This window comes from Mandrillus leucophaeus, unplaced genomic scaffold (assembly GCF_000951045.1).
Source record: "Mandrillus leucophaeus isolate KB7577 unplaced genomic scaffold, Mleu.le_1.0 Scaffold1566, whole genome shotgun sequence".
In the NCBI taxonomy this organism is placed as follows: Eukaryota; Metazoa; Chordata; class Mammalia; order Primates; family Cercopithecidae; genus Mandrillus; species Mandrillus leucophaeus.
The window spans coordinates 368200-379848 of NW_012101550.1; the positions used below are offsets into that span (position 1 = coordinate 368200).

The 11649-nt window shown below is 36.0% G+C and overlaps 1 protein-coding gene across 1 annotated transcript in view; it reads left to right on the forward strand.

Annotated features, from left to right (window-relative positions):
* The window catches only part of GRID2 (glutamate receptor, ionotropic, delta 2), a gene marked incomplete at its 5' end in the record, with an annotated part of 361187 nt that extends 357789 nt beyond the window's left edge, over nt 1-3398 (forward strand). The window contains one exon of the mRNA XM_011975477.1: nt 917-3398. Within this exon, the coding sequence (XP_011830867.1) occupies nt 917-1339 (423 nt within the window). The remainder of the gene's footprint in view (nt 1-916) is intronic.
* Nucleotides 3399-11649: the final 8251 nt, after the last annotated feature.

An 11649-nucleotide genomic window follows, 5' to 3' on the forward strand; every position in this document is an offset into this window, starting at 1 on the left:
TCTCAAATCTTGAGAAATATTTATTTCTCAAATATTTAATACTCACTTTTAGTGAAAATTATAAGGAATTTATAAATTGGTTTCAATTCCAAAAATCTGAGATTTTAGTTATATTTTTGTTTATTAACTGCCTTCTTACCAAGACGCCATTAGCATAGCTTAAAGCGTCTTTGGTTTTGAGGTCAGTTAGCATAAAGCTGGCCCTAAACTAAAGCTATCACTCCCATGCCCTAACTTGAAGGGGTCCCTAAATATCTCACTGACTTCACAATATTCACTGATTCAGGTGCTAGATACCTTGAGTGCATAAAATCCCTCAATTAGAAATTATTTTGTGTTGAGTATTGCTCTCTCTCAACAATCTCACATATCCTTGGCTTACAAGAAATAACACTTTAACAGTCACTAACACTTTAGTATGAAATAGCTGACTATATCATTTTCTTTCAAGAATGGAAACTTAAGGTTAGGAGTAAGTGGTTGAAAGGAACAAAAATTTAACTTGGAATGAGACACCCTGAAAAAGGAGGAAGCATGTATAAAGAAGAGGTGGGGTTAGAGTTGCCAAAACCGTAATTTCTATTGGTACAATTTTGCCTGGGCCTGTCTTTCATAGAATGGCAATCACCCATCAACTGCTTCCATATCTTTGTAGTTGCATGTGGCATATGATCACTTTAAAACCTTTACTGCAAGAAAAATATTTATTGTAGATAACCTTATCTCAGAATTGGAACCCCCAGAACCTAGCACAGTGCCTGGCTCATACTAGGTGCTCAATAAATATTTGTTAAATGAATAAACCACAAAGTTCAGTTAATTACATGTTTGCTGAACTACTTTTTTTTTTTTTTTTTTTTTTAACCATCAAAGCTAGTACTGATGAGAACCTTATTTTCTTTTTCTTCATCTCCAGGATGACAAGGAAATTGACCTGGAGCACCTCCATAGACGTGTAAATAGCTTGTGCACAGATGACGACAGCCCCCATAAACAGTTTTCCACCTCGTCAATTGATTTGACCCCTCTGGACATTGACACTTTGCCAACACGACAAGCACTGGAGCAAATCAGTGATTTCAGGAACACTCATATTACCACAACAACCTTTATCCCAGAGCAGATCCAGACTCTTAGCCGCACACTGTCAGCTAAAGCTGCTTCTGGTTTCACTTTTGGCAACGTGCCTGAGCACCGAACTGGCCCTTTTAGGCACAGGGCACCTAATGGGGGCTTTTTCAGGAGTCCTATAAAAACAATGTCATCTATTCCTTATCAACCAACTCCTACCCTGGGGCTCAATCTGGGTAATGATCCAGACCGAGGCACCTCCATATGAGCATCAAACAAATCTCTTCACTGTTTCTTTTTTAGGACTCCCTTTGCAAGGAGCAACTGTAATATTGTGGGACTAACATGGATGTAACGTTAAAAAAAAGATCAGGATTATTAGTAACAATTCTAGTATTTTCCTCCCACCTTTTCCCTCTCCTCTCTCCTCTATTATTTTCTCTCTTTTCCCCTCCCTTCCTGTACACTTTCCTCCACTTTTTTTCATTACTCAACTTGTTCCCCAAGAAGGTAGTGTACTAGGATCCTATTAGTCTGCTTTTCATATACTGTACATCAAGTATAGGAAATGTGCACTGAGTATACTAAAAGTATATGCAGGATTAATTTTACATAAAGGCCTCTTCTGTAACATTTCTCTATTTTTAGAAATACAATTGCAATAACTTCAGTCTTTTTACATTCTTCTGCTGCATCCATACAATGCTCCACTGCTGTTGAGTGTCCTTTAACTGTGGACCAAAGGCAACCCCTGCAGTGTTTATAAAACAATTTAAAGACCATTCAGGCCACATAAGATGAGAATGCAATTTTGTAGGATTACAAAAAAGCCATTAATATGCCAGTCAAGACTACAGTTAAAACTACTCTTGCACTGCAACAGTGCATATGACCTTTATGTGATTGTACAGTATTAAAAGTTTTTTCTTATGTACAGTAAACTTTATCATATGGCAGAAGCCTCTATTGTGTTAAATAAATTAGTATTTCATATATATACATATATATGCACCTACATAATGTGTATATATATATAAAAAGGCGGCCATTGCTATTGCAATTCATTTAATAAAGCTTTAGTTTAAACAAAAGTATTGTATACAGGAACTATGTATAGTGCAGGGGTTCTTTTCAGTTAGAAAAGGCAGGTTGCTTTAATGTTATTCTGACTCGCATTGTTTGCCAACAGAAAATATTTTATACTTTTGTTATTAAAGCATCCAGGGCAATTTAATATTTGTTCCTAGATGTAACTCATTTGAATAGGTTTCGCATTTGTTATTCAGCAGTGTATAAAGCTAACCTTGATAATTTTACTTTTAATTAATTATCTAAATGAAAAATGCTATTAGCTGAACCACATCCACAACAGCACATAGAGCTCTAGGAGAGTTGAAACATAGATCATTGAAGGTTAATAATCCTCTTCCAAAGCAGCAAGTCAATCAATACAATTATGATATTTGGGGAGGGGTGGGAGCCCTTAAGAACTATTGATGTGGCCTTAAATTACTGTCATTTATTATCCTAAAGAAGAAAACATAATAACCATAATGGGCTCTCAACTCAACCCCCTTTTTTATTTAGTTCTATTTGGAGGAGTTATGTATTTTTTACATTAGTGCCAAGTATATAGAAGGATGACAGCAAAAGCAGTGCCTCTTTGTGCACAACCCTTTTAAAGTAGCATTCTTTCTTGTTAGAAATGTAGGATGAACCTTGTTTGTAATCCTTAAATTAAAATGTGGTAAGTAGGAAACAAGAACTTATTCTGTGTTTTTACGCAGCCATACACTTACTTTAATCTAATTCATTCTGTGGCTAGGATTGATATAGGAATCAACCTATGTGATTTGCTTTAGGAGAAATTAAAAGGTATATTCTTAAGATATATTATATTTTGATGCTAATTCTGTTCTGGGGAGCATCTTGTATTGTCACTGTTTTGTACTAAATCTTCAAATATTGTCTACTGTGTAAGGCAGAAAAATTTCTCATCATGCAAAAACCATTTTGTTTCCAGGGTAACAAGTACCTAAGTGCATGCACAACTTGTTTTCCCTTGTAACATTCATGATCTCATTTACAACTCTGATTTTAAAACAAAAAAATCTTTACAACAAGCTATATAGGGACATACCAGATGTTGCAGTGATTTTAGCTATCAACAAACTGTTAACCATGTACAATATTTAAAATAGGCTTATTTTGATGTATCGCCTATTATACAAACACACAAAACATTTTTGGAGGCCTCAGTTATGAGTGACAGAGCTTTCTGTGTATAATTTGTCTAAATAATTTGTCTAATAAAAATGTTTTCTAAACTTGCTCTCATACTATTGAAGTCTTAACTGTAAGATTTGAAAATGTTTACTCTCTCAGATTGAACTAAATTTTTCTAAAAATTTATCTTGAGTTAATTAAAGCATAAATCACATTAAGTTTTACTAGCAGAACCATGCCAAAATGAGTGGCTCTCTAAAACATTACTAAGTGATGTCCTAAGCCAGTGACTGCCTTTCTGCTATTTGAAACTATTTGAAACAACAATATATTTGTTTTTCTCTGTGGATGTCTCTGTGAGCACTTTTTTGGGAAAGATTTATCCTGTTTCATATAAGCAATGCAAGCATGATAATATCAGGGTGAGGGTGTGTTACATCAAAAAAATAAGAAAGAAAAGAAAATTAAGGGTAATTATTAAACTTAGGATTTATTTCTTAAAAAATGCTTTGCTAGAGAACTATTCATCATGTTGAATCTGTTAATTTGGGAATTAATTTAGGCTCTAAGATTATTTATAATAATTTCCCTGCATTTGAACAATATTTAATTATTCCAGCATCTAACACACCTAAGGGATATATATCTGAAAATGTATTTTGAAAACATAATTTAGTAAAAAAAAAAAAAAAAAAATAGTTCTCGATTGTTCTAAAGTTCCATCCAAAATAATTCTTTGAATTTTGGAACTAAGAGGAATTTTAGAGATCTAGACTATTGACCTCATTTTACAAATCAGGGAACATAAGATACTAAGATGCTGTGATATGCCCAAATGTTTGACAACCTAAAATGTAAACTGGGTCTTCTTTTTTAAAACTCTGCCACCCTTCAATCACACCAACATAGGTCCTCATGGACTGTAAATATAGGCTCCACCTTCTCCTGTCACCAAGCCTAGGCTACAAATCTCTAAGATCCTTCCTTCCTTGTTTGGGACACATAGATCATCTGATTCCACTTTTACAAGTGAGAAAGTGAGTACCTCAGGTTATTTACCCAGAGCCATAGCTAGCGGCAAAACTAAGGTCAGTTCCTGTTTCTGTCTGCACTTGTTTTTTTGGTCCATTGTTTGTCCTGGTTTGCAACACTTAGACCAACCTGGTTATTTCACTACAAGACAAAATACCTTACATCCACATACTTTTATTCTACTCAAATGTCCAATTTACCCCACTGGCGAATCATTAAGATATCTGATATCACTGTTCCACATCAGAACTTATGCACAGGTTTTGGTTTAATCATACATACTTAAAGTTATAAGACTGCCTTCTTCCTCATACCATTAAACTACAGGCAATTTGTCATGTTCGTAATCATGTTATTTTTCATCTCTTTTAGTTTGGGATTGGCTGTCAACTGAATAAATACTTTTAAAAATAGACTTTACCGAATGGTACTTTGCTTCATCAATTTAAATAAAAAATGGGAAGATCCATTTACCCTGCATGATACTTCTAAACCACACAATTGAATAACAAGTTATTACTGTTTTATAATCAGAATTTTCCAATGGTGAAACACATTCTGGATTATGAGTATAGTAAATCATGCACAGAAGAGATTATGTGCAAGTAAACATAGGTTTTTATCCTTAAATATAAATGTCATGATGACTGATAAAGTACAATGAACTCACTAAAATTTGGCTTCCTTCTAGAGTACTTTTCTTACAAAAAACAAATCTTATAGCCAACCCTCATGACCAAATATTAATAAATGATTAACAGCTATGGCCATAATTATCATTTCAATGAAATTTGGTAGACAACCTGTCAACAAATATTTCAGAAGATACCCTCTTATGAGGCAGCATATGTGAGCTTCCCTAGGTAGAAATTACTTATCTGACACTGAAAAGGCAGGGAATAAAGCTGTAATTTATAGAAGATTTGATAGATGTAATTCAATTCTACTAGTGTTAACAGAGAACCTATTATTTTGAAAGCCACTGTGCTAAGCAGCTGGGCATGGCAGAAATGAATGTTTAGGAATGGGTCTGGGTGTGTTCCAACACTCATCTCTTTCCTGGCTCCATATCAACATTCAGAATACGGAGGCTATGTTACAGAATGAGTCACCCCAAACCAGTACAGTCTTCTTGGTTGGGTGACTGACTAGAGCAATTCATCTTAGTAGCTCTCAAGCACCAACTGAAACTGTCTTCTTGGTTCAGACCACCTCCTCAAAGAAGATTTGAAAATTTACCAACATGCCAGATCATGAAGCCAAATTTTCAAAAATGTGAAAATTCCTATAAGCCACGGAAAATTACTATCTAACCCTTCATCCTTATTGATACCTGCATACCATTCAGAGACTGACTCCTACCCGTAGGTGTCCTCATCAGAATAATGTAGACCATAATAACTCCTTTTCTATCCCTGCAAATCTAATGAGTCATAACAGTTCAAGCTCTGCAATGTTTCAACTTGCCTCAACAGGACAAAACATAGTAAATCTTGTTCAGGCTCTTTTTCGTACTGCAACTAAAGCTCCGTGCTACCTTTCCTGTCTTCTAAAATACAGGATGCAGTGTGGCCCATAAACCCAATGAATGTAAAGTATTCTTCAGGCTGCCCACCATGATGATAGCCTCCAACCCACACTTAACCTCCAGGAGACTAGAAACCTCATGGTTTTGCTTCATTTTATACAGCCGCACAGTGGCATGGAACAGTTAAAGCACATAATGATTCAGCCTACCACTGGGATAGAAACAGATCAAGGAACTATCTCTCATTTCTTCACCTGAGTTTTTCAAATTCTTATTTTTTCAATAGTATCCATTTGCTTTGTTTCCATGTAATATTGATGACAAAACAAAAATTGTTCAAATTTGAGAAATTTTTTTCCTATGGAAGGGCTCTATCTTGACTTGCTACAATTTAGGACTCAGTGACATCTTTTGACTAATTTTGTATCATAATTCCTAGAATTTCTTCAGAATGAAGAAGAGAAACTAGCTGTGCTATTTGAACATATTACCTACCTCATAGTATAGACGTAGCTTGCCTAGTCTTCATGAGGAAGGAGGACCCGGTTTTCTTTCAGAGAAACCCCATACATTCCTACCTTGGAATAAGCAACACATTTCAACAGTCTCGAACTATTCATGATGTGGTTGAAAACTCACAAAATTTTCAGGACATTAATTCTCATTAATTAAAAACAAATTAAACTTTCGTAACAGCTGCTTTACAAGGAGAAACATATGTCACAAAAACAAAGAATGATACAGTGTCAGAACCAGAGAAGGGATGACAAACATTGCTTTTAATAAATATTTTGCCAGTTACAAGATTTGAGATATGAGTAGAAAGCAAACTTTAATTTTTAAGTTGTTATATTTTATTATTAAATTGCTGCTACTGAAAAAGTTTAGGAATTAAGTAGCCTACTTAAGTGGCTGTTTTTAATTTTTAAAAATTGGACATCAATATTATTTTTTAAACGCACATAGATACGTATATGCAAAGATAACCCATAACTCCCTGAATTTGAAAAATAAACAAATACAACTTGCATATTCGCTACACAAAAGATTCATAGTAGGAGGCCTTTAAGAATTAGTTCTTCTGATATCTGATATGTAATAAAATAAGATTCAATTTACAAAAATTCAAGTTATCTAAAGCTTTCAGGATCACAGCTATTTCCTGGAGGCAAGGGTATCAGTATCTATTTCATACTATGTAAAAAGGTATCTGATTGTTAATATTTAATTCCTTTCCAAAATTAGGTTGACTTTAAAATTAAATGCTAACCCTCTATTAATATTTACAAACGTTGTGTATAAGATTTATTGCTAGAAATAAAAGTACACTAAAATTAAGTTGCAAATAGAAGTTCCATATGTTCTACTTATCTCATTTGGCTTTTTTTTTTTTTTTTTTTTTTTTTTTAGACAGAGTCTCGCTCTGTCACCCAGACTGGAGTGCAGTGGTACAATCTCGGCTCCCAGGAACCTTCGTCTCCTAGGCTTAGGTAATTCTCGTGCCTCAACCTCCCAAGTAGCTAGGACTATAGGCATGCGCCACCACGCCCAGCGAATTTTTGGTATTTTTAATAGAGATGGGATTTCACCATGTTGTCCAGGCTGGTCTTGAACTCCGGACCTCAAGTGATCTGACTGTCTCAGTCTCCCAAAGTGCTGAGATTACACCACGCCCAGTCTTATATCATTTGACTTTTTAGTGCTAGAAATAGTAACTGAATAACTAATATGCTCAAGTACTTCTCTAGACACTGTTTTTCAAAAAAACTTTGAACATACCTGATTGACGTAGTTGACATGAGGTATGTAATACAAAACTGTATTCACACATGATGGTTTTTTAATGAGTACAATTCTTTTTCCAAATCAACTTATTAGGAGTTAAAATTAAAAATAAGCAGTGCAGCAATATATACATATAATTGAAACTCTCAGATTGTAATTCTGTATGACTAAACATTTTTAAATTTATTTCTCACTCACTCAGATTTCTCCATGAAAAGACAGTAAAAATGACCATAAACTGAGTACTATATGTATGAAAACCCCTCTCACATTTACAGCCTCCAAAGTTTTTGATGTGTCCAATGGCTCAATCACCAATCATAAATATTTTTAATTAGGTCTCTCTCATCATTAAATGAAGTTTTAGATTCCTACTTCATAACTTCATAATCATCAATTTGTGTCTCTTTCTCTTTTCTTTTTAATGAGTTTAGTACCGATACAGAAACTTTAGCAAGGCTTCAGGGAGAATGTTGGGAAAAATACAATCGCATAAGATCAATCAGTCCACCAACAAATACTTTCTGAGCACCTACTATTAGCACAGTACCCTAAGGCAGAGTTCTCCTAACTGATGTACCAAGGCAAGTGCCTGGGCCAGCTATGCTTCCAGTGTACTGAAGCTTTGATCCTCTCATTTCCTCATGGTGGCCGGGGGGAGGGGGTGACTGGGCTGAAATTCTGCCTGTGAGCAGCTCTGCCACCCAGCTTCTCCTGAGAGAGCTTCCAAAGTTGGAGAAACAAAATATAAACATTGGAAAAGTGAAGTAAAAACTCATCGTATAAATAACACCAGAATACATGAATATAAATTACACCATGCTGAAGAGTATATTTGTCAAATTAGTGGTATAGAAAAAATACTCTATGAGAGGAGGAAAAGAATAATGTAGGCTGCAAGGTTTGGAATGGTTTCATGGAACAAGTGGAAAATTAGCCTAATCACCAAGAATGTGGAAAGGTCAGAAGGATGCTTTTGTGCCGGAGGTTACAGTGTAACCATAGGACAAGCATTGGGAAGAATGTTCAGAGGCACAATAGACCACGATCTCTGGAATATGGGCTTTGTATCAGAGAGCAGCAAAAGGCAAAGTGTGGGTGAGATTGCGGGATGCGTGGAGGCTGAGCTCAAGAGAGAATGCTACATCCTGTTTATTTATGTATTCAACATATGTTTACCCAGGTCCTGCTGTGTGCAAGACACTACTCTGTGTGTTGGGGATACACTGGTAAGCAAGACAGAAATTCATGCCCTCATGGAGTTTACAGTTAACTGAGGGAGACAGACAATAAACCAGAAAGTAAGTGAAGGATTAGTCTATTGGAAGGTGTAAGTGATGTAGAGGAAAACAAAGCAAAAGAAGAGCAAGGAGTAGGAAGGCCAGAGCAGAAGTGGGGATCTTCTATTTTAAGTAAGGTGGTCAAAGGAGGTCTGACTGATTAGCTGACATTTGAATGAAGCTTTAAATGGAGTGAGGGAGTAAATGGAGTTAGTCATGTTGCTGTCTGGGGAAAGGACATTCCAGTCTTTGGGAACAGCCAGTATAAAGGCTCTGAGGTGAGAATGTCCTGGGCATGTCTAAAGAATAGCAAGACAATCAATTCAGCTGGATTAGAATGAGTGATGGGAGAAGGGAGAGAAGAAATAACAAAAGACTCACATTACAAGGCTTTGTAGGACACTGAAGATTTGGGCTTTTATTCTGCCTGGGTTGGGGAACCACTGGAGTGTTTCGAACAAAGTAGAATGACATTTACTAGTTCCAGCAGGCTGATCACAAAGTCAGATATAAATCAGTCTTGGAATCATAACTGCCAACACTTTCCCACCCTGCTTTGATCCTAAATATTTGCTACCATTTTAAGTAGAGTGAAATAGGAAAGTGGTATGGAAGTGCCAGTTGCTGGTCCTGGAACCATCAGAGAGGTACTGAAGCTGGGCTGACGCTCACAGAGGCTCACAACCATGGAATATGTGAAAACCTCCATCAGTGTCAGTGGGAAACAACTGAAGATTTTTAACCAAGGGAGAAACAGGCTCTTAGAGGGGCAGTTTAGAATAAGTAAACTGGTAACGATTCATCACATGAAATGAAGAAGAAAAAGAGGCCAATTAAAAGGGCTGGACAATAATTTCGGTATGTGCTGAACTTCCGAAGTAGTCTAGAAAAGAAAGAAGATACAGAGAGTAGATAGGTGTTGAAAGAAGAATCGAGAACTTGAAGGTTAACTGAATATAGAGTGTAAAAGAGAAAAGCAAGTCAAGGGTGATCGATTTCTCAAATTCAGATGCCAGAAAGATGGAAATAATTTTACCAAAAAGTGGCAAAGTCAGAAGAATATCTAGTTTGTTAATTTTACTTTTTCCTTGAATTAGAGGGCTTGGAAGAAGAAAGGATAGAATCGAGAATCGTTTATTTGTTTTCCTTCATTGGGAGCATGAATGATGAATTTTTAACTAATGATGGGGAACTGAGGGATCATCTAGAGTCCATAATTTTTCAACTGTGCTCCCCAGATTCCCAAGGGTTTTTTCACTCAGGATGTATGGGGATGCCACTGGGCTGAGGTGAGGCCCACTGGGCTTCACTTACCACAGCTCTGCTTTGATTTCTTCATTTGCAGTTGGTCCCTCAGTGTCAGTGGGGGTTGACTCCAGGACCCCCTCAGATACCAAAATCCAAGGATGCCCGGACCCTTATATAAAATGGTGTCGTATTTGCCTATAATATATGCATATAACATATGCAGATTATTCTGTATCATTTAAGTCACCTCTAGATTATCTCTAATATCTAATACAATGTAAATGCCATGTAAACAGTTGTCATACTGTACAGTTTAGGGAATAATGACAAGAAAAATGTCTGTACATGTTTCGTACAGAGTGTTTTTCGGAATATTTTCTATCTGAGATTGGTTGAATCCATAGATGTGAAACACACAGATCCAGAGGTCTGACTGCATTCGACTTCCAGTTAAGATTTCATTCACCCTCTGGATAATACATTACTGACAAATGAACAAAATCTCAAGTCAAATGTTTTCTGAGGCCTGTCATAGCATTCGAACTTTAATTGTCTAATTGTTAGATTACTCTTCCTTCCATTGACTTTGGATTGTATTAAAAGTAGTTCTCTACTGGTTCTTCAAAATAGTACAGAAGAGGCCTCATCCCTTTCTCCTACACAAAATGTATCATGTTTCCCATGTGGTGAATACTCAGAATTGACCGAACTGCCCTTCAGCGTGGTCACAGTGATTCAAATCGCTATCTTGAAATAGGCCCAGTGTCTCCGAGGTCCTTAAGGACCTTGGCTTCTAGTGATTTAGACTCACTAGAACCAGGCAGCAGACAGACATACCTGAATAGAAATCCAAAATAAATATTTCTAAACACAGGCTTGTCTTAGAAAAGGAACAAAATAAAATTAGCCTAAACATTAAAAATACCTGCTATGTTCAAGCCAATATACTTGACACTACAAATCAAGAACTACGGAATGAACTGTGTTTGTTTGCCTGAAATTGTGTGTTTTAGTTCCGAGTCTGTTTCAGCATGAGAGTTCAGAAAGCATTCACTAACACAGTTAAGAGTACTCTAAGAGACTAAGAGGTAGGTCTGAAATACTCATCATCACAAATCCTGCGACACCAATTCCACTAACACTTTAAAAGGTTAGCTTTCACCAAGCAGATGCCATCAGAAAGATGACTCAGATTTTGTCCTGGATCTTGTCTGTCGGCTTTAACCACCTTTCAACATTGAGGCCATAATCATGATTCACTTTTCAGAGGTCAAAGCTGATATACCAATTCTAAGAAAAAAATATCATATATCAAATATAAAACAAGAAATAAGTAATATGCATTTTTATAAATTTAAAATAACTGTTAAAACCTGATTTCCCAAGTATTTGAAATTATAATTCTTTACTATGTACTCTTGCCTCACAGCCTTGCTTTTAAAATATAAACCATGAATTACACACACACACACACACACA